This window comes from Aulonocara sp. 'chitande type north' Nkhata Bay, linkage group LG9 (assembly GCF_057382095.1).
Source record: "Aulonocara sp. 'chitande type north' Nkhata Bay isolate Kocher_YH1m ecotype deep benthic linkage group LG9, A_spYH_male_GT1.1, whole genome shotgun sequence".
Lineage (NCBI taxonomy): Eukaryota > Metazoa > Chordata > Actinopteri > Cichliformes > Cichlidae > Aulonocara > Aulonocara sp. 'chitande type north' Nkhata Bay.
Window position 1 is genome coordinate 7,673,784 of NC_141352.1, and position 24,203 is coordinate 7,697,986.

The 24,203-nt window shown below is 44.3% G+C and overlaps 1 protein-coding gene across 1 annotated transcript; it reads right to left on the bottom strand.

The window, feature by feature from the left end:
• Window positions 1–6,282: 6,282 nt before the first annotated feature.
• Window positions 6,283–22,840, bottom strand: LOC147321529 (protein NLRC3-like). The gene is made up of 5 exons (XM_086305518.1): window positions 19,739–22,840; window positions 11,566–13,351; window positions 11,313–11,486; window positions 7,428–7,601; window positions 6,283–6,752 (listed from the first exon to the last, which is right to left on the bottom strand). Exons 1-5 carry the CDS (start codon window positions 19,980–19,982, stop codon window positions 6,740–6,742), a joined length of 2,391 nt encoding a protein of 796 aa, XP_086161644.1. The 5' UTR covers window positions 19,983–22,840; the 3' UTR covers window positions 6,283–6,739.
• Between the last annotated feature and the right edge of the window lie 1,363 nt (window positions 22,841–24,203).

A 24,203-nucleotide genomic window follows, 5' to 3' on the forward strand; every position in this document is an offset into this window, starting at 1 on the left:
TACTAAGGCGATATGATTCAAATATATGATTAATACTTGGGAAAAAAAATCTGCCACCACAGCCTGCACCACATAGTAACAGTAACGATGTAACGATAGAATTAGTAATTAGATTACTAGTTACTGAAAAAAGTAACGCTGTTAGTAACACGCTAAAGCTTCTGACCATAAATGGCACAAAACCAATAAAATACAGGTCCAGGTGCTCAAGGTGAGCACATGTGAATTAAAACCAAACAATACTGAAACAATGGATTATATCCATGCTGTTACCAAACTGCTGGTTGGGTATGCAAACATTTTACAGAGCAATCATCCCTACAACACTGTATTTGATTCCTTTCTTTGCTCAGTCAGACCAAATGGCCGACACATACAGAGATAAAGCATCAGACCCATAAATGTCTCCAGATGCTCCTGAATATGATCCTGTATGGCTCAAAACACCAACATGGCAACAACAAAGAGGATAAACTGGAGTCCGTCCACAGTGTTTGTTATACAAACTAAATGTTTCCTAGCTGTGGTTCATCGATGAACGTCTGAAACACGTTTCATGAAGATGTGGAGGCTTCAGTAAATAAACAAAAACCAGCTGTGTGGTTTCTAAAAGACCTCCAGAGCCAGGTCATCACTAAGTGCTTAGAGCAGCTGGTCCTAGCACACTTCAAATCCTGTCTCCCCCCCACCCTGGACCCCCACCAATTCGCATACCGCCAGAACAGGAGCACAGAGGATGCAGTCTCCATCGCACTGCACTCTGTCCTCTCACACCTGGACAACAACAACACCTACGCCAGAATGCTGTTTATAGACTTCAGTTCAGCATTCAATACAATCCACCCCTCACAACTCATCAGGACACTGACAGACCTGGGCATCAGTTCCCTCATCTGCAAATGGTTACTGGACTTCCTGACCAACCGCCCCCAACATGTCCGGCTGGATAACCGCTGCTCATCTACCATCACAATGAACCACAAGGCTGTGTGATGAGCCCTTTCCTCTACTCCCTCTTCACCCACGACTGCAGACCTGCTGATGGTTCCAACACCATCATTAAGTTTGCAGATGACACCACGGTGATTGGCCTCATCAGTGACAACGATGAGGCCACCTACAGGGAGGAGGTGGATCGTCTGGCTGAGTGGTGCGACACAAACAACCTGCTGCTCAACACCGAGAAGACCAAGGAGCTCATCGTGGACTACAGGAGGAATGCTGACCCACATCCACCCATCCACATTAAGGGGACGGCTGTGGAGCGTGTGAGCAGCTTCAAGTTCCTGGGAGTCCACATCTCCGAGGATCTCACCTGGACGACCAACTGCTCCAAGCTGGTCAAGAAGGCTCACCAGCGCCTCTTCTTCTTGAGGACTCTGAGGAAGAACCACCTGTCCTCAGACATCCTGGTGAACTTCTATCGCTGCACCATCGAGAGCATCCTGACCAACTGTATAACAGTCTGGTACGGGAACTGCTCTGCCTCGGACCGGAAGGCGTTGCAGAGGGTCGTGAAAACTGCCCAGCGCATCGCCGGAGCACCACTTCCTGCCATAAAAGACATCTACAGGAAGCGGTGTCTGAAAAGGGCTGGGAAAATCATCAAAGACCCCAGTCACCCAGCACATGGACTCTTCACCCTCCTGCCCTCTGGGAGGCGCTACAGGAGCCTCCGGACTAAGACCACCAGGTACCGGAACAGCTTCTTCCCCACAGCTGTCAGACTCCTGAACTCTGCCTCCTGACATCTGACCCATGTTAAACTCATGGACAAATGCTTATGCTGATATGCAAAATGCTGCACACAAACATTCAAATACAGAATCTGTTACAAGAAGCCATCGATTACTTATTGGTTAAACGCGTTTTATGTCACCCAGAGGGCATTTATGTAGATTTAAGCAACAAGGTCTAAAATTCTCTGGTTATGAAAACAATGTCTCTGTGTGATGTTTGTTTATGGTGCAAGGCCTCGACTGAATTGTTTACTGTGCTTCCCACAGCCTGATGAGGACCAGTGGTACAGAGTAGTGATGGGTCGGTCGCGAACGAAACGGCTCTTAGAGCCAGATCTTTGAAGTGAACGATGCGAGCTGGCTTCTACGAAAGCGTAGAGCTGCCACCCAGGCAAAAGAAAAATAGAAGTCTATCACGTTATAACGTGTTTATTGTTCTGACAAGATAGTATATTGTACAAACATGAAAAGTATCTTGTTAGAACAAAACCACTAGGGGAACAATGAATAACAACATTAGATTATCAAGGCTAGGCAGAGAGGTGTTTTGGTTTTCTGCCTTACAGAGAAAGGAACAGACACCAGACGAGGTCACGGAGATACGAGGATCCTTCGCAGCAGAGACAGACGTAGAGACTGCTAAGAACGCAATTGGGGTCAAGTGTCATGGCGTTTGGGCTCCGACTAGTCACCTCGAGAGGATGGACCCAATGAGCACAGCAATAACCACGACGGGGTTGGTGGAAATCCAGGAACACCAAACCAAGGATGTTCCAGAGGCTCTTGGTAAAAAGGGGGACACGGCGGTGACCCCAGAACACACAGATCTTTGTTTGAAATCAGGGCAGAATAATCCCCTGATCTGCGCAACGACTGAAGGGTGGTCTAACCCCGGAGGTCGAAGAAAGAAGAGGAGCAGCGAATCACCCGACTGGAAGACCCTGGTAGCTGCAGCAATAAAATAAAGGTTTAAAGCTCCTTAGACAGAGGTTCTAGTCTGAGTACGTTTGAAAGGTATAAGGTAGCACCAAGATGGGGGTGGGAAACTGGAGGGCAAAATAAAGCTGTAGGAGAACTGGAGAGTGATGGGAGTGTCATCTGTAACTACTGTTGTTGTTGTAATCATAGTTTTTCTTGCATCTGAACTGCGCAAACACAGAGGTCATCCCACATATGGTTCACTCGTTAAAGGGGACAAAGGGCCTCAGGGGTAAGAAGAAATGGACCCTGCAACACTGGATTGCAGGGTGTAAGTGATCTCTTTAAAAAGAGATCAAAGGGGGAATTGTGAGATTATTATATTATCTTATGCCACGTTAGACCCCTAATTAAAGACTGTGAAACTATTATGTAGTTTTAGTTTGCATCATTCTCCTGACTTAGAAGAAGGTGATAACTATTACATTTGTTAAACTGATTTGTATTACATTAGATTTACTGTGAGTGAGTTACACTGTTTCATGACATTTCATACTGCTGAGTTATGAAGAGAATCTTGTGTGCAGAGAGTCAGGGCCTTGCTTTTCTGATAGTAGAGCGGACAGAGCACATTTCACAGGAGCTTCACCTCCACCTTTGCTGGAAGCAGAAAAACAGGGAGCCAAGGCAATAACTCAGGCTCACTGAGAGTTAGAAAGTATGTGAATGTTTAGCTTTTTATGACTGGTGGGGGCCATCACAGGCTATAAGAGTTTGAGTCACCCACCACATTTAGAGATTTAGCTGTGACCCTCTTCATGCATGTCTCCCCATCCGGATGGTTTATGCTCATAAAGTGTTGAATTGTATGTAATAAATTAATTGTTGATTGAGCATTTATACACCGAGTACTGTCCTTCCTTCAGCCCAAAGATCAAAGAATTGGGAGAATTTAACACTATCTAAAATGTAACAGGACACTGGAGTAAACTCTCGACCGTCTCACACTTCTGTTTAATCAGTTTGATGTTTATTCAGCTGTATGAACATTATAACTCTAATCTGAGCCAAACCGATTTACTCAGGAACAAATAAAACACTGAAAAAAGCCGAACAACAACATTTTTAAGTTATCTGAGTGACGTATACATCATGTTTAAGCTGAGTAGTGTTGGGATGGAATTATTTGAAGTGCCTCAATTCTATGCTTTATATTAACTAAAATGCCAAATAACCATATAGTGTAGTGTTAAGTGGACACAGCCCTGAAAATAGAGGCATTAGACCATGTGTCCTTGGGGGGTAGACGGCTGTAGACTCTCGCTCACGCTTGCCTGGGAGAAAGTAGATAACAGGCGAGCATCTTCTAGTGGAAAGTTACTGAGACACTGTTGTTTAGACTAGAATGACAGAGCTTCTGTAATGAAACTGTCAGGGGCGCACCACCATCTGGAGCTCCGCGGCACCGGACGCATCTCCTTTCTAGGAGTAATTGTGTAAGAGAATTAAGTGTTGAATGATCTATTGAGCAGTGTTTTGTCTTCCATCAGATGCCTCTGAGGAATCAATGGAACTCGGTGAAGTGTTGATATTTAATAGCAGCCAAAGGCCGCGGGGGTTTAAAACGATGTGCTGGGAGTTGGCTGTTCTCACCCCGGTCAGCTATCGAGCTGGTGGGTAACAGACGTCTCCAAAAACGTCGGAGCACTTTTGCAAATGTGTGATGTCTTGACAAACCGAGCAGATATTTGAAGTTTACACTCCTACATTCTCAAACAGGAGCCCCAGCAGAGATGGATGGCTGGCGCGGCTCTCCGGAGCCCCCAGTCGGAGCAGATGCAGGGCCAGCAGGTGTGGAGACCCCTGGCTGAGGCAGCTGAAGCTGTGGGTGGCTGTCAGCCAGCTCAGGATGCCTTTTGGGCTGCAGCAGCATAAACTCCTCAGCAGCCTGGGTAAGCTTGCGTGAGCTCTCTGTGGAGGCTGTTGCAGCTGACTCACCCGAGCGGTGCAAACTTAGTTACCTTCGAGGCTCCAGAGTCAGCTGAGGTCAGCAGCTCAGCCTCTGGGGAGGTTACAATCCCTGGAACAGCCAGGTCTCTACAACCAGAAACAGTCTTTGCATGTGCAGCTTCAGAACCAGACTTGAAGTTCCAGTTAGTGTCCGATGTCCCAGAAACACTCAAGTGCTCACTGAGCAATCTCCTGAGGCCAACACTCACAAAGTAAAACAGTCTTTGAGCCTTTGTGGGAACATTTATCGTCTGTGCTGGAAAGGTGGGAACATCTGGGAGATGCAGCCTTAACACACTGGGTTTCACACGTCCTTGGAGGCAGCTCACTAAACTCAGGGATGCAGACAAAATCAGCACTTGCAGGAACACAATGTGTCCTCTCACAATGAGCTTGGAAGCAGAAACTGAGTTTTCCTCACTGACTGTTTTAGACAGGATTGTGGGAGCAACACAAACAGCAGCTTCAGCTGGAAACACACAGTTTAGTGTCTTTGCTGCTCGCTTTAAGTCACAATAAACAGGAAACTCATTGTGTCTCGTGTCAGAATCACTCATATACAGGACAGGAAGAGGCGGAGCTTATTTCCTGCAGGGAGAGGTTAGCAGTCTGTGTCTTTCTCATTTCTGACTCCTAAAGAGCTGAAAAACACAGGCTGTTATTGGCTGGCTGACACTGGGATTAAAGTCCTTGAAGCCAGCAGTCTTTAATGTCCAGCTTCAGGACGGGCAGGTGAAAAACTGTCCTTTATGTCCTCTGATGTTCAATAAACTGTCCTGATTACTGAGGGAGCAGAGAAAGTGTCTCCATCACTCTCCACAGCTGGATGCTCTGAAATCCAGCTGTGGAGAGGAGCGCCGGCGGCGTGGACGCAGTTTAGTAATCAGGGAACGGGAGACAGGAGGGAGACACAGCTGGGACCAATTACACACACGAGACAGGAAACAGTAACACAGGACTGTCAAAGTAAAACAGGAAATACAGAGTCCAAAGTAAGACGTGGGACACAGTGAAGACACACAAACCAGAACTATAATCACAAAACTCAGAGACATAAAGAGTGAATCAGCTGATTCAGTGTTTGTGACAAAAACATGGATCCTGCTTAATAAGTTGTGTTTGTTGGTTTCTGTATTATTTTGTGTATCGCTCTTATGAGCTGTTGTTTTTTCACTGAAATATTATTTCATTGTTTTAAGCTTTTTGTTGACTTTGAAGTGCTTAAGTTGATATTTTTGAACATTTAATTTGTTCGATTATTGTCGAGTGGATAAAACTGTCAAACACAGCTGCTTCCAGCACGGCCGGAGGAGAGGTGGCCGAGCAGACGCACAACACACACAGCTCACAGGTTTGCATTTCTAGATATTGCAGATGTTGCAGAAATTGGCCGTAAAGAACTCAGAGATCCAGCGCTGTCTCCTGCCCCTGATTTATACACCACAACACAACAACAGGCGTAACTCACACAAACGGGCAACATGAGGCTCAGATGCTTTGGACATGTTCACATATACTGGACACAGAATGATGAAGATGGAGCTGCAGGAAGGAGGAAAAGAGGGAAACAGAAAAGATTCACAGATGTGGTGAAAAAGGACACGACAGGTTCTGTTTGTTAGTTTGGTTTTTCTTTATTTGGTAAAGACTCAGAAATAAAGAGAAGATCACATGTTTGAATATTATATTAATGTTCTGTAATACACAAGTTGTAAAATCTTTCCAGAGTGAGACAGAGACTGTGCAGAGACTGTAGAAGGACAGAGCAGCAGCAGAGCAGTCCAGATACACTGATGATCCTGTCAGATCCAGAGGGACACACAGGGCTGATGCTGGACTCTACATTGTGTCTGACAGTGGAGCTGTTCTCAGAGCAGTTCACTCTGCAGCACTGACAGTCATCTGCACTTCATTCCTCTGTCAGTCACTGCTGGATGAAGCTCTCCTCTCCACCTCCCAGTAACATGGCCCAGTCAGAGCGTCTCTACACACAAGCTGCTGCTGCTTCAACCTCTCTGGATCATCAGGACACAGCTGCTCCTCTCTCAGCACACACACCGTCCTGTTTACCATCATCGCCTCCACCTGTACAGAGAAGGAGGAAGAGCAGAGGAGATAAACGAGTGTTTCCAGAGACTCTTCATCAGCTGTCAGTCAGTGATGCAGCACATCCAGTATAAAGAGCAGCAGGGACGTCAGTGCTGGGACTGTACTAGGACTCATTGTTGCTTCACTTTCTCTAATCTTTGGATTTTTATTGAAGTTGATGAAGATGTTTTTCCCTCCTAGTCTGAGTTTGGACTTTCATTCATTAGAAGAACCTTGGTGTGTCCACTCTGAGCTCTGTAGGAACCCCAACAACAAGCCCAACAATCCAGATGGACGGTTCCAGCTGTTCACTGGAGGAACTCCATCCAAACATCTGCTCTCACTAAGTTCTTCCTCACCTACAGACTGTGATCTTCACTGCTTTAAACCTGGAAATGAATGCAGTCATTGGTCTGCGTGCTGCTTTGTTCAGAGAGCTGATTGGCTGTTGACAGTGTTTGATCAGAGCGTGTCAGCCGTTACTATGGTGACCATAAAGGTGAGAAACAGGAAGTGTTTGTGTCCAATCCTGAAGCCTGTCACCGTTCTCCTCTCACAGCTTCACTGAGAAGCTGCAGCTTTACAGGAAACACTGGATCTTTGTTTCATACTGACTGTGTTTAGTACAATACTGCTGACAGCACCACCCACTCACTCCATCACTCTACTGACCTCAGAAACTCCAGTCTGTAGTCTGGACTCTGCTGAAGATCAGACAGCTGCTTCACATCTGGATCCTGCAGCTTGTTGTTGCTCAGATCCAGCTGTCTCAGATGGGAGGGGTTGGACTTCAGTGCTGCTGCCAGATAATCACAGCTGATCTCTGACAAACCACAGTCCTCCAATCTGTATAAAGAATGAAAGATGTAAGTTTATTAGACAAAGAGCTTGAAATCATTCAGTGTTTCATCATCTGTTCAGAGCTGAAGAAGGTTCAGAATGTAGAAGTTTAGAAAATGGAAACTCCAAACAGCTGAAGCCAACAGGAAGCAGCTTCAAACAAACACAACAAGAGAAAAAACTCTGAATGTTTCACATTAAAGTCGTACATTTCTCATAAAAACAGGACAAAGCCTTGAAAAAGTCGTGTTTTTCCTTCCAGGAACCACATGGCTTCACTTTTAAAGGTGAAGTGTGACAGAAATGGACATATTTGAAGTCCAACACCTTTTTCCAGTCACATTATTAAAGCAGACAAACTACAAGCTCATTTTCATTCCAACAAGTCATCTTCTGACCTGGACTAACAACACTGGTCTCTATGTGCAGCTGGCTGTGAGACCAGTGCTCAGGGAGCGTCTACAAAGTGCAACACTGAAAGAACATCACACACTCATTTGCTTCCAGCACTTTCACACAAACATCTACTGTCATCATTGTCACCAAACTCTGTGGATCCTTTATTGCAAATTCAAATGGGATCAAATGGTCAGACAAAAGAGGGTTATGAGGAAATATGATGAAATGTTGTGTATTAGCAGCAAGTTATTGAATCATTTTCCTCAGAAACCAACAAAATGATTGACAAACATGTTTTTACAAACTCAGTGTTGGACTTGGATCAGCAGGATAAGCTGATGTTTAAAGGCATTTGAGTCTCGCTGTATGAGAGTCCAGTTATTACTCAATATTTATGGATGATGTTCTTTCAGTGTTGCACTTTGTAGACGCTCCCTGAGCCTCACAGCCAGCTGCACATGGACCAGCTGACATTACCCAGCATTAGAGGCGGCTGTAAAAAATTCATGTTCCCATTTAAATGGTTTTAATTTGAATAAAGCGATGTTGATTCATTCAATCCTGAATCGATGTTTAATATTAATGTATTTTGCCAGAATCTCAGCTTAAAGCTCACAAACTATTTCAACAAGCAGCAAACAGATAAAACAGTAAATGAGAGCAGCTAAACACACAAAGATGGAAACACAGAGCGTGGATCGTTCACTCGACGGCACGTACACGGACACGCCGTCGGGCTGAAAGCGGACAGCTCACAGATCCTGAAGCTGCAGGTTTCATCTGTCTCCAACCAAAACTGAGTGAAGCAGCAGCAGAAGAAGATCCAAACTCTGCTTCACGTTTGATAAATATGCTCATGAATTCTCTCTGACTTTGGCTGTTGCTGCCTGCACAGCTCTCTCTCTCTCAGTGTACTCCAAGAACAGCTTCAAACATCTGTTTCTGCATCATTCACTGTTTATTAGCCACCAGTCTGCTGTTGTGTTCAGTGCTGTCGGCCTCTGACAGTAAAGCCTCATTTCTGCTGTTCCATGGAAACTCTTTAAAATGATGACAGATTACAAACTCTCAGCTGTGTCTGTAATCAAACCTCTGTAACTTTGCTTCCCTTCAGCAGCATCGGCTCACGTTCACATGTTGCTTCATGGTTTTCATGGTTGATTCACCTCATTTTTTCAAAAAGGACCTCTGACAGGAAAGTCTCATTTCTGCTGTTCAACCCTGAAGAAATGTAAACTTTTTAAAATGATGACAAATTGGAAAACACAGAGCTGTGTCTCTAATCAAAGCAGAGATGGAACGATGCCACTTTTTATGTCCCATATCGATATCAATCCAATATAGTCGATTTTATAATCAAACGTTTTTTTAATATCTTGCTGCATCTTGTATAAGTTCACGCCGGATGGATTCACTGTTTACCGGGGAGACCGAACGAAGGACTCAGGCAAGAAAAGGGGAGGAGGGGTGTGCTTTATTGTTAACTCTTTGTGGGCTAGAGATGTGTGTATTTTAAAAACTTACTGCTCTCAGAGCCTCAAGCTACTGACCAAAGTCAGACCTTTTTACCTCCCGAGGGAGTTCAGCTCAGTTCTCCTTTCAGCTGTTTACATTCCCCCACATGCTGATAAATCTATAGCTATAGATGAACTGTATGACATTATTGGACATCAAAACCAAAATCCTGAAGCTGCCTTTATTGTGCTGGGAGACTTCAACAGAGCCAGCATGAGGAAAGTTCTCCCCAAATACTATCAGCACATCTCCTTCCCCACAAGAGGTGATCAAACACTGGACGATTGAAAGAGTGCTACAAACCCCTCCCCTGCCCAGCTTTTGGCAAGGCAGACCATTGTTCCTACTGCTGCTGCCTGCATACAGACAAAGGCTCAAACAGGAAAAAACAGTTTCCAGGGTCATCTACAAATGGGACAGTGAGGCTGAGGAGGTCCTGCAGGACTGCTTTGAGACAACTGACTGGCAGATATTTGTGGATGTAGCTGATGGCAACATCAATGAACTCACAGACTCATCATTGGATATATTGGAAAATGCATAGACGATACCATCACTAAAACCATATTTATATACACTCAACAAAAATATAAACGCAACACCTTTGTTACTGCTCCCATTCCCCATGGGATGGACGTAGAGACCTAAAATTCATTCCAGATACACAATATAACCATCCCTCCCAAACAGTGGTCACAAATCAGTCCAAATGTGTGGTAGTGGGCACATCTGCTATATTGAGGCCACAATTGACAATCTGATAGACTCCATGCGACGATGTGTTGCACTGCATGAGGCAAATGGTGGTCACACCAGATACTGACCGGTTCTGGGTCCCCAGACCCCCAATAGAACAAAAAACTGCACATTCCAGGGTGGCCTTTTGTTGTGGGCAGTCTGAGGTACACCTGTGCACTACTCATGATGTCAGATCAGCATCCTGATGTGGCACACCTGTGAGGTGGGATGGATTATCTCAATATAGCAGATGTGCCCACTACCACACATTTGGACTGATTTGTGACCACTGTTTGGGAGGGATGGTTATATTGTGTATCTGGAATGAATTTTAGGTCTCTACGTCCATCCCATGGGGAATGGGAGCAGTAACAAAGGTGTTGCGTTTATATTTTTGTTGAGTGTATATACATGGGTATATATCTATATCTATCTATCTATGTATGTATATATGTATATAGTCTGTTCATTACTATATTTTATAAACATTTTGCTCTTACTGTTTCTTTTACGTATTATCCTGCTGAGTGACTGTCTGCTGCTCGTCAAATACATTTCATTGCAATGTTGACCCTGTGCTAACTTGCATATGACAAATAAAACTGAAGCTGAAACCTGTTGTCGATTCCATTTGCACAACAGCATGTGAAATTGATTGTCCACTTAGAAAGCAACACTGATTGACAGTTTGATTTCACTGAAGTGTGATTGACTTGGAGTTATATAGTGTTCCCTTTATTTTTTTGAGCAGTGTATATAAATAAATGAAAGTAAATAATAAATGAAAGCCAGGTCAGAAAGTTGAGTTTGACTTTAAAAGCATGAAAACACTCTGCTGTCTTCAGGAAGGCTGCTCCAGTAACAGGAAGTTATCTAAATGTGAGTTTAGTTCTGACTTTAGGGACAAGTAATAAAAAAGAATAAAAACATCTGTCCAGACAACCTGACAGTTAAAAATATAAACTCAGGAACTTAAAAGGAAAACTGTGCTGATTTTGAACATTCTCATCAAGATAAACTTACAGATTTAAGAGTCGAAAAGTGTCAAAAAGTCTGTATCCTTACCTGAGAGTTTCAAGTTTACAGTCAGGACTCTTTAGTCCAACACAAAGCAAATCCAATCCTGAATCCTGCAGGTAGTTCGAGCTCAGGTCCAGCTCTCTCAGATGATTGGATGGGGAGCTGAGAATTTCAGACAAAGCTTCAAAGCTTCTTTTTGAGAGTTTACAATCTCTCAGCCTGAGGAAAAATAACAATGGAGACATATTATTTTCTTCATCTAGCATTATTAAACATATTTGTTCATAGATTCACTTACAGCACTTTCTTGGAGGCTTTGACCACTGGCAGCAGCTTTAGAAAAGCCTCCTCTGAATGGGAGTATTTCTGCAGGTCAAACACAGCAAGATCTGATGACAGTAAGACGAAGACCAGAGCCGACCACTGAGCAGGAGACAGTTGATCTGTGTAGAGACGTCCTGAACTCAGGGACTGTTGGATCTCCTCCACTAGAGAACGATCATCCAGTTCATTCAGACAGTGGAACAGATTGATGCTTTTCTCTGCAGACAGATCGTCACCGAGCTTCTTCTTGATGTACTGGACTGTTTCCTCATTGGTCTGTGAGCTACTTCCTGTCTGTGTCAGCAGACCTCGTAGGAGAGTCTGATTGGTCTGCAGTGAAAGACCCAGGAGGAAGCGGAGGAACAAGTCCAGGTGTCCATTTGGACTCTCTAAGGCTTTGTCCACAGCACTCTGGTAGAAGTCATTTACAGTAAGTGTTTTCTGGAAGATTTTAAAGCGAGGAGATTGTTTCTTAAGCAGATTGACTCCAGAGTTGATGAAGGTCAGATAGACATGAAGAGCAGCCAGAAACTCCTGAACACTCAGATGGATGAAGCAGAACACCTTGTCCTGGTACAGTCCTCTCTCCTCTTTAAAGATCTGTGTGAACACTCCTGGGTACACTGAGGCTGCTCTGATATCGATGCCACACTCTGCCAGGTCTGATTCATAGAAGATCAGGTTTCCTTTCTGCAGCTGATCAAAGGCCAGTTTTCCCAGAGACTCCATCATCTTCCTGCTCTCTGGACTCCAGTGTGGATCTGTCTCAGCTCCTCCATCATACTTGACCCTCTTCACTTTGGCCTGAACCACCAGGAAGTGGATGTAAATCTCAGTCAGGGTCTTGGGCAGCTGTCCTCCCTCTCTGGTTTCCAGCACATCCTCCAGAACTGTAGCAGTGATCCAGCAGAAGACTGGGATGTGGCACATGATGTGGAGCCTTCGTGATGTCTTGATGTGGGAGATGATCCTGCTGGCCTGCTCCTCATCTCTGAATCTCTTCCTGAAGTACTCCTCCTTCTGTGGGTCAGTGAACCCTCTGACCTCTGTCACCAAGCCAACACATTTAGGAGGGATCTGATTGGCTGCTGCAGGTCGTGTGGTTATCCAGAGGCGAGCAGAGGGAAGCAGTTTCCCCCTGATGAGGTTTATCAGCAGCACATCCACTGAGGTGGACTTTCTAGGATCAGTTAGGATTGTAGTTTTGTGGAAGTCCAGAGGAAGTCGACACTCATCCAGACCATCAAAGATGAACACAACCTGGAAGTCTTCAAAGCTGCAGATTCCTGCTTCTTTGGTTTCAGTAAAGAAGTGATGAACAAGTCCCACCAAGCTGAACTTTTCCTCTTTCAGCACATTCAGCTCTCTGAAAGTGAATGGAAATATGAACTGGAAGTCCTGGTTGGCTTTGTCTTCAGCCCAGTCCAGGCTGTATTTCTGTGTTAAGACTGTTTTCCCAATGCCAGCCATTCCCTTTGTCAGCACTGTTCTGATTGGTTTATCTCTTCCAGGTGGGAGTTTAAAGATGTCTTCTTGTCTGATTGTAGTTTCTGGTCTGTCTGGTTTCCTGGATGCTGTTTCAATCTGTCTGACCTCATGTTCATCATTGACCTCTGCAGTCTCTCCCTCTGTGATGTAGAGCTCTGTGTAGATCTGACTCAGGAGGGTCGGGTTTCCTGCTTTAGCGATGCCCTCAAACACACACTGGAACTTCTTCTTCAGGTCTGACTTGAGTTTGAGCTGACAGGCCTGAAGAGAGTCTGAATGAAACAACAACCGACAATTAGATCTTTGCCTGTAGAGGTGAAGGAAAAAGTAATTCACCTGCATTTATACATGAATCTATCTGAATATGCACTCAGATCATTATCACATTTTAAGTTACAGTTATGAACTCATTTGAATTATTTTAATTAATAATTATCAAATCATTGTAACTGCTTGTCCACAAGCCACGAAGGTAGCGAGTCATACACTGAGTGTAGGTTTGAAGTATGTGAACCAATTTGATGGTTAAGGTGAAGGACTTTACCTCATTCAGTTAAATTTTATGTATATATGCAGCAAATATAAAGACGTGAGTTTAGTGCAGACACTAAATGGGAGTGTACAAACTTTAACATATCATTAAGAAGGAAAAAGGCTGCAGCCAAAAAACAAACATGAGATATCACATAATGTGAGGTATATGTTTTGGTTTATTTTGTTGTTGTTGTCAGGATCTGACGGCGCCCTGACCGGTCGACCTGCCAGTGTGTGTATATCTGTGTGCGTGTGTATGTGTCTCTCCTATCGCCCTGTCTTCCCCTCCGGCTCCGCTGTGATGTGTTAGGAGGTAACCTAGCAACAGGCTACCTCCGACCCGGAAGTGCTGTCGCCCGGAGCTGCCGCACCTGCAGTCAATCCACCAGCTGCTGCCAATCAACTAGCATCTTCAGCAGGGCTACTTAATGGTGTGGCTGAGCGACAGACAGCGCTGGAGTATTGCACTAAGCCTGGTAGTGTTTTTGAGTCGCTAATGTTATTGTAGTGCTGTCTGATCTTCGTACTCATTCTGCTGTCGTGTGTGTGTGTGTGTGTGTGTGTGTGTGTGTGTGTGTGTGTGTGTGTGTGTGTGTGTGTGTGTGTGTGCGTGTGTGTGTGTTCACCCAGGGATTGACGGAGGATTTACGGACACTAAGGAAGCACTTGGAGGAGAGACGGGCACTCACTACCACGCACGGGCTTACACAGAAGGAGGGACGCACTATCACCATTGTTGCACAGTTTAACTGTTGTCACCTTGCTGCACTGTAAATAAATGCACTGTCATTATTTCTGAGCTCCGCGCCTGAGTCCACTCTTTAACAACCGTGACAGTTGTTGTTTTTTACAGTTAGTCTCTTTTCCCCAGATTAAAAGTGCTCTGTGATATTTACTTTGTAATTTTATGTATGTTGTGGCGTGAATAAGGCACGGCGGGACCACGGAGCACCGTTCAGAGCCATCTGTATTTAATTCACGTCACACCACAACCACACCAACCCCTGAGTCCCCGTGTTTTAACACAGCGGGCGTGATTGCGGATGCCGTGCAGGTGCGTCCGCACGGCACCGCAGACCACGCCCCACCACATATGTATATGAAAAAATATTGAGGTAGTATAAGTTACTGGGCAGCAAAGGTCAGTCAGATGTGTTACTTGGTCAGATGTCATGTACAGGTTACTGAGGTCCTGTTTGTTGCTGCTGCCCACACATTCAGGTAACTGATGATTCATTATTTCACAGTTTACTAAAGGTAGTGTATGTGCTGCAAGTACTGAAAGCTGGGGTAACACACCCCTGTTTTATATCTCAGATTGTGCATCCTCAGTTCCTCTCCTCACTTCCTCACATAGTGTCTTAGTCCCTCACACCTGAGATGAATTTAGAGAAGGAGAGGCAGAGTCATGAGGAGAGAGGAGTGCAGTCAGCATCACTGTGCTGCTCTCACATATTTGTTTTTCTTCCATGTATTTATTGAGTTTTAAACTTTTACAATAACACCGCCATTAAACAAAACAAAACCAACAGAACACACAAAACAGACAACCTGGCTCAAGAATACAAATAAATAAAGATCCAGACACTTTGATTATGAGATACAGTTAGCTATACTCATATGTAAAATAGCAGCAGCCTTTTCAGCAAACCGGCATATGCCATAAATGGTATCCATATTTTATGAAACTTCTTTCCCCTAGTATGTAACTTACATGTTAGGAAATCTAGTGACACATGTTCCAGTACTATCCAGTGCCATTGAGTCTTAGATGGGGCCGTGTCCTTGATCCAGTTCAAAAGGACACATTTCCTCGCAAAGAACTTTAACAGCCTGTTGAGCTGCTTTCTAAACTTCCCCCTGATTTTGTCATTCGCCACTCCAAGTAAAGCCACACCCCTCCCCCACATTGGACAATCGGACCATCTCTCCCTGTTCCTCACACCTCGGTATTCACCACTCATCCAACGTGTGAAGCCTGCTGTGAGGACAATTAAAGTGTGGCCAGAGGGGACAGAGGCAGTGCTCCAGGACAGATTTAAAAACACAGACTGGAATATGTTCACCCACACAGACCTGGACCAGTACGCCTCATCTGTACTGGATTACATCTCCAAAACCACAGACAGTGTCACCACCCAGAAACGGATCACCATGTACCCCAACCAGAAGCCTTGGATGAACCGGGATGTTCGTCTCCTCCTGAAGGCCCGCAACACCGCCTTTAGGTCAGGAGATGCACACGCCTACAGCACAGCCAGGGCTAATCTAAAGAAGGGCATCAAAAAAGCCAAACACCATTACAAAAGAAGGTAGAAGAACACTTCTCCAACTCCAACCCCCGACGCATGTGGCAAGGACTCCAGACCATCACAGACTACAGGACCACCAAACCCTCCCCCGCATCCTCTGATGTCTCCTTCCTCAACGAGCTCAACAACTTTTATGCTCGTTTTGAGCGAGGGAACCCCACAACCACAACCAAAGCAGACATGACGCCAGACCACCAACCTCTGACTCTCTCCCCCACCGATGTAGGAGCAGTGCTGAGCAGGATCAATGTCCACAAGGCTGCAGGTCCTGATGGCATCCCCGGGTGTGTTCTCAGAGCGTGTTCTGGGGAGCTTGCAGGAGTGCTGACAGACATATGCAACCTGTCCTTGGCCCACGCTGTGGTACCGGCCTGCTTCAAATCCACCTCCATCGTCCCGATACCCAAAAACTCCAACCCATCTTTCCTCAATGACTACCGCCCAGTAGCACTCACCCCCATCATCACTAAGTGCTTAGAGCAGCTGGTCCTAGCACACTTCAAATCCTGTCTCCCCCCCACCCTGGACCCCCACCAATTCGCATACCGCCAGAACAGGAGCACAGAGGATGCAGTCTCCATCGCACTGCACTCTGTCCTCTCACACCTGGACAACAACAACACCTACGCCAGAATGCTGTTTATAGACTTCAGTTCAGCATTCAATACAATCCACCCCTCACAACTCATCAGGACACTGACAGACCTGGGCATCAGTTCCCTCATCTGCAAATGGTTACTGGACTTCCTGACCAACCGCCCCCAACATGTCCGGCTGGATAACCGCTGCTCATCTACCATCACAATGAACACCGGTGTACCACAAGGCTGTGTGATGAGCCCTTTCCTCTACTCCCTCTTCACCCACGACTGCAGACCTGCTGATGGTTCCAACACCATCATTAAGTTTGCAGATGACACCACGGTGATTGGCCTCATCAGTGACAACGATGAGGCCGCCTACAGGGAGGAGGTGGATCGTCTGGCTGAGTGGTGCGACACAAACAACCTGCTGCTTAACACCGAGAAGACCAAGGAGCTCATCGTGGACTACAGGAGGAATGCTGACCCACATCCACCCATCCACATTAAGGGGACGGCTGTGGAGCGTGTGAGCAGCTTCAAGTTCCTGGGAGTCCACATCTCCGAGGATCTCACCTGGACGACCAACTGCTCCAAGCTGGTCAAGAAGGCTCACCAGCGCCTCTTCTTCTTGAGGACTCTGAGGAAGAACCACCTGTCCTCAGACATCCTGGTGAACTTCTATCGCTGCACCATCGAGAGCATCCTGACCAACTGTATAACAGTCTGGTACGGGAACTGCTCTGCCTCGGACCGGAAGGCGTTGCAGAGGGTCGTGAAAACTGCCCAGCGCATCGCCGGAGCACCACTTCCTGCCATAAAAGACATCTACAGGAAGCGGTGTCTGAAAAGGGCTGGGAAAATCATCAAAGACCCCAGTCACCCATCACATGGACTCTTCACCCTCCTGCCCTCTGGGAGGCGCCACAGGAGCCTCCGGACTAAGACCACCAGGTACCGGAACAGCTTCTTCCCCACAGCTGTCAGACTCCTGAACTCTGCCTCCTGACATCTGACCCACGTTAACACATGGACTGAACATACACACACCCACAATGGACAACTGTACCCTCAAACACAATAATAACATGGAGTGAACCACCACTCACAACCACTAGCACTTTATATAGCCTCTGTAGAAACTATCTACACCCTCACTTACCTTAACTGCACTACTGTATAGCTCTGTGTAAATAATCATTCTGTACATTCGATAATCTTTAATCCTACAACTGTTTACAACTTGCATAGTTCCCATTTCTGTATAGCTGTATATCTCAGATTCTGTAAAGTTATTTATTTCATATTCTGTATAGTTTTTCATATTTATATCCTGTTCATATCCTGTACATAGCTTGTACTCACTACAGCCTGTACATACTTATAGTTATAGAATATTCACAACATACTTCATACCGTGTACATTATAACAAAGTAGACCCATTTCTGTAATATACTCACATATCTATATTATTGCTAATATATATTGTAATATATCTATATCACTAAGCACTTCTGGATGGATGCAAACTGCATTTCGTTGCCCTGTACCTGTGCAATGACAATAAAGTTGAATTCTATTCTATTCTATTCAAGTAGCATACACAATGGATTACATTCATTGTCAGTGGTGAAGATCTTATCCAGTTCACACTTTATGACAAACCAAAATTGTTGTATTTTCCCGCAAGATCATAGATCAGTGCGTGAGGTTGCCCTCCTCTATTTTACATTTAGGGTACAGCAGAGAAAGGTCTGAATTGTATTTATGGTGTTGACAAGGTGATATGTGAGCTCTGTGTACAATGTTAATTTGGATTGCCTTTACTTTATTACAGACGCTTAGAGATTTAGCATTCTCCCAGACTTCGTCACTCATCTCTATATGTAATTCCTTTTCTGTCCATTAAGTCAGAAAAGGTAGAAAAACCATTGGCAGCCCAGTTCCAAAAGCCGGGGTCGGTGGTCCAGAAAGAGAGGAAAATTGGAAAAGGGAGTGAAAAGAGATGTTAAGTGAGCCCTTCCTTCTAGTTTTTGAACCATTCGCTAAGCTCTAACAGTAGATAATCAGAATCAGAATACTTTATTGATCCCTGGGGGATCATGTGTGAGTAGGTTGCTACAGAACATCCTTAAGGTCTTCAGTTTTCCCACAAAAAGCAATATTTTTAAAAGGGAAGTTGGAGCTCCCAATATCCAACCACACAGGAGCAGGCTGTTGTACCCAATCGGCAGCTATATGCATATGGGTGCTCAGCTGATACTTCCTTATATCTGGGAAATCAAGGCCCCCCTTTGAGGATGAAAGACATAATGTGGATATTTTAAGGGATAGGGATAGCTCAGTAGGTAAAGTGGTCGCCCCATGATCGGAAGGTCGGGGGTTCAAATCCACTTAATGGCTACCCTGAGGTACCCCTGAGCAAGATACCGTCCCTACACACTGCTCCCCGGGCGCCTGCTTAGTGGCTGCCCACTGCTTCACTGAGTGAATGGGTCAAATGCAGAGAAGAACAAGTAATTTCCCCATGGGGATCAATAAAGTATCTATTATTATTATTAAGACACGGTTTCCTCCCTGCCCAAATAAAGGAGCTAAACCAGCCTTTTAGAGTTTGAATAGTTTTGTTTGTGAAGAGCGTCGGAACCATCTGTATTTCAGAAGAGCGATATGCCCGAGCCAAGATAGATGTAAGGATTATAGTCTCTCCAAATCTAATTTGACCTGCTAAAATAGGGGGCTAAAATTAATTTTATACATCTGGTCAAAGGTGGGTGTGACTCTAATTCCCAGCCCTGTGGGGACCAAGTAAAGGGAAATGGAGAAGGGGCCTGAGGTTTTTGTGATAAAGTTGATAAAGTGTTCACTATAACCAACACATTTAATCTGGCAATTCACAATAAGTAACTCTGTGCTGATCTTTCAGATGTCTCCTCAGACAATCTACTGAATACCTATGTGTTGCTGAAGCTGCTGATGCTGAGCAATATCCTGTTCAGTTGCATTTTAAATCATTTTGCCATTTTAGAAGTAAAAACTTAAATGACTTGACTCCAGGAAATAAAAAAAAACCCTGAAAATGTTTTTCTTTTGTTCACAAATATCAGCTGTGGAGAAAAAACAAGTTTAAGAAAATAAAGTCAAACTGAAACTGCTCTGAAAGACATTTTGTAAAATAACTCAAACAGTTGTGTCTGTAGACTGGACCAGGTGTTTTTTTTTTATACTGACCTTCCTTTGTCATCTCTAAAATTAATCTGGCCACCTCCATCACATTGTCAGTATATGTCGCCACCATAAGATCCACTGTTCTCCTTCTGCTTGCTTTCTCCAGATGACTTTTTTTCATGGTTGGAAAATCACCTACAGGCACATTCTGCAGGTACCAGTGAAAAAGTTTCAGCTCCTCCTCTCCCAAATCATCCAACAGGTCTAACAGCTGCTCCTGAACAGATGTCTTAGATCTATAAAACATGAGAGGATATTTAGAACTGAGGAAACAGAGTGAATCAGGATCAGAGTGTTACAACATCATCGTCTCTGGATCTGAAGGGTTTTGGATTCTACTGTTTATTTGCTGCAATGACATGATGTTAATAAGAAAACCAGAATCCCCAGTGATTAGACCAAACCTATAAAACCTGAGGGTCAGGAGCTCTGATCTAAAAACAGCAGAAGATCAAAAAACCTGATCAGAGGAAACCCAGACCTAATCCTAATGAACCTAATTTTATTTCAGAGGAACCCAACATGAACAGTTGAGTTTGTTCAAGTTGCTAAAAGTTGCTAAAATAAAACAGCACATTTCTTTTTAGTAGCTCTGAGATCACAGAATTCAAAGGTCCAGTTGACTGAACTTTTAATAATCTTATTTTCTTCTCTCAGGTCAAGTTTGTCTAACTTTTATTTCAGTTGAAGTATTGAGTAATCAGATTATTCCACTTGGTGGGTCAGATTAATGGTGGTGGCCGTCGGATTGGGGTCTGAGATGCAGGGCCTCCCTACTACTGCAGATAAGGAGGCGGTCTGCTTTCCTCCACCCCAGAGAGAAGGGTTACATCTCCAGGTCCGGGTACCCCCACCCCCAGAGGGGCGAAGTGTACCCGGACCTGGGATATAGAGCATGTTTGGGGAGTGTGAATGTGTGTCTATTTGTTTCTGTCTCCATGTCGGGTGAGTGCCGAGTATTTGCTGGTGTATATGGGGGTGGGAATACACGTTTGTGTCCGCGTGTGCCTCTTCATCTATGTCTATATGTCAGGTTGGGTCTTAGACTCCACCTCTCTGGGAACATCTCAGGCTCTCCGAGGTATGGAAGCCTATCTCCCCTCACCACACTCCCTGCCAGTGGCTGATGCCCTCAGATGTTGGTGTGTCAGTGGTTCTTGGTGTCTGGGGCTGGGCGCTCATGTATGTACCGGCTCACTCCTGGTGGCCGCTTGGCGGGGCCTGGCGCCTTTGGCCTGTCTGGGCCTCTTCTCGGGGGTGGGGAACCCTCAGGCTTCTGGCCTCTGGGCCTGGGGGTTTATTATGTTGTTCTTTTGTGTTTGTTTTCTCTTCTGTTTTTTCTTATCCCCATACAGGTGATCCAGGTGTTTTGTTTTGTTGTTTTTTTTGCTTCCCCCCTTTCTCACCATCTCTTCCCCCTTCTATTTTTCTTTCTCTCTCTCTCTCTTTCTTTCTCCCTGTCCTATACCCCAGTCACGTCTGTAACAATTGAAAATAAAATAAAATAAATATATAATCATAATAAAGGTCAATCAAATGGACCAATATGGCAAGGCCATGATGATCCAATTGGTAATGTAAATCCACTTGGCATCTTTCTTCGCCTTCAGACAACAATTCTGATGGTTAAAGATCCAAACAGGACAGGCAAAAAGAAAAGAAAAGCAAAGCAATTACATTTATTTGAATTAAGTCAACTCAGGGTTAAACCTGCATGTTCAGATAAAAAGAGGGTGGGGCTAGCAGCATCTGGCCAATCACTAATATGGATAAGTGTACTGACCTCAGTGTCGCTGATTTTATAAAGGAAGCTCTGTATGGGACTTTAGTATTAATAGAACTGAATGAATGTGTGAGTGTTTTAAACTATTTGATCTGCTGTATTAATAAAGTTTAGCCTGTTTGAATAAGGAAAGAAAGTTAACTATATAAGCTAACAGACTGATCAATATTACAGTCTTCCAATATTATAATCAAGTATTTCATGATGTTTTAAAAATTAATGTTTGAAGACAGTCTAAGTTTTTATTATTTCAGGCACAGGCTCATTGGAGTTAAATGCTCTGAGAGGAAAGAATAAGGATCAGACTACAAGCAGGTCTGATCTGAGGTCAACATGTACAAACAGGTGTCCTGCTCTCGATGACATATTAATGCTTTCAGAACTAAAAATTTATATACGGAGCTCTGATTGGTCAGCAATCAAAAAAGGATTTGATCAGAAATATAGTAGTAGTAACAATAGAGTAATTTAGTATTATCTTAACTTTCCTACAGAGAGTGCAGAACAGAACGAAAACCGGTTTCATGTCAAGTGTTGATGATGTCATGATGTTAGCGTTTCATGCTGTAGCACAAAGAACAACAGCTGGTTTCATGAAATCAGTGATGCATTTTGATGATGATGCAAATTGTTGATGTTTTCAATAAAAGCCTTGCCTTTTTTCTCCTTAACTCTATGTGATAGAGATCCTACTCACACTCCTCACACTGAGTGATCTGCCTGCTACACAAGAGCTCTCAGCTTATCCCAGAAGGTGCTGGGTTACACCTGTTGTCACAAAACGTCTTCTATGTCTCATTTCAACAAACTTCTATCAGATAGAGGCTGGCTTTTATTTTTTCTTGGTAACATTATAGCCATTTATACATTCATGTGACAACCCTGCAGCTGCATATTGTGAAAGATTGGGATGTCCTGAAAACAATGATCAGTGCACTCACAGATTATGTATACTGGATATAAGCAGCAGCTACAACATATTGAATTGCGTCCTTGAATGCTCCCTCTCTGTTAGAGTTACAGTTTTAAACAAAATATATTCCAATAAGGAAGAACTGTCATGGTCCTGGGTCCCAGTGTTTTGAGTTTATTGTTATTATTTTCCAGTTTCTGCTGTTTTGTATTTGTTCTTAGGGTTTGAGTTGTGTGTTTCTATCATCCCTACCTTTGTCTCTCCTCTGTGTCCTGTTCGTGTCCCAGAGTTGGTATTGTGAAACAGTCTGTGAGTTTCCTGTTTTACTTTGTAGGTTTGTGTCTCGTTATGTCCATTAGTCAAAGGAGCTTGCAAAGAAAAGCGTCTGGACTTCTTTAAGTTGCTTGAAGACGTTTCACCTCTCACCCGAGAAGCTTCTTCAGTTCTAAGGTCAAATGGTGGAGAGTCCCAGATATAAACCTAGTGGGAGTGACCCCCACAGAGGGACAAAAGGACCCCCTGATGCGAATTCGCATGACAAGGTGGGGCCAGGTTTCACAATGAACTCACCCGAAACTCTGGCTGATTGGGTCCCACACCCAATTTCACACCTTGGCTCAGATGATTAGAGGATCATCAGGAGGTCCTTTTGTCCCTCTGTGGGGGGAAACTCCCACTAGGTTTATATCTGGGACTCTCCACCATTTGACCTTAGAACTGAAGAAGCTTCTCGGATGAGAGGTGAAACGTCTTCAAGCAACTTGAAGAAGTCCAGACGCTTTTCTTTGCAAGCTCCTTTGACTACGATGACCTGGATGACTGAGAACCTTCACAGACATTATGTCCATTAGTTCCAGCTGTGTCCCCTCCTGTCTGCCATTTCCTGATTACCTGGTGTGTGTATTTATACTGCGTTTATACTGCCTGTGCTCCTCGTCGCATCGTGTGTGTTTCTCTGTGAATCTTCTGTGTATTTAGCGTTATCCTGTGTTTCACCGTGTCTCTCTGCTCCTCGCCCCATGTCTTCCTTTTGTGTTAGTTTTCCCAGTTTAGGTTTATGTTCGGTTCTGCCCACACCTCGGTTATTGTTCACTGCAATTAAAACTCACTTACACCTCTGCCACTGTCTGCTATTTGGATCCTCCTTACTCATCACCACACGACTGCTGCCCCAGTTGTGATAAGAACTTAATCAATCAAATAATCTTTAGTTTCAACCCCGGTTTGAACTTGAGGAATAGGACCCAGTTGCACCCTGTTGATTATAGAAACTTTGCTTCATACATTCACCTGAGACTCTGCTGCTAACATGTTACATGGCTTTACATTATGACTGAACCAGTAACTACAGCAAGAGGAAGTAAGAGGATGTCTCTATGTCTACAGTACTGATAGCTGGTGCACCAACACAGTTGTAGTATGTGACTGTTAAATCTTCCCAGAGAGTTTATTGCAGTTATGATTTCTCTAGAGAAATTCCAATGGATGCTAATGCTAACTTGACTCTTAAACATTTGTACAGCAGCATTATCGGCGAGCATATTTAGCAGGTGTCCATTGTAGCTTGGCAACTTTAATCAAGTTCCCCGAATTCCACCAACTTTTTATATGTGCCAACATAGGAACTAACGCACTGTATTTGTTTTAATGTGCTACAGCTACCACACCAGGCCTCAGTTTGAACTAAAACAAAACATGAGAATAAACTGAATGAGAAAATTGCATATTTCAAAGTGAAGTGTGTCACAGTTTCACAGTCAATCATCCAGTGG

Coding starts and splice junctions, on each gene's coding strand:
- LOC147321529 (XM_086305518.1), bottom strand. CDS start 19,982: ATGTTTTATAGATCTAAGACATCTGTTCAGGAGCAGCTGTTAGACCTG. Junction 13,352..19,738: donor TTTAGAGATGACAAAGGAAG/GTCAGTATAAAA, acceptor TGTTTCATTCAG/ACTCTCTTCAGGCCTGTCAG. Junction 7,602..11,312: donor TGTAAACTTGAAACTCTCAG/GTAAGGATACAG, acceptor TTCTTTATACAG/ATTGGAGGACTGTGGTTTGT.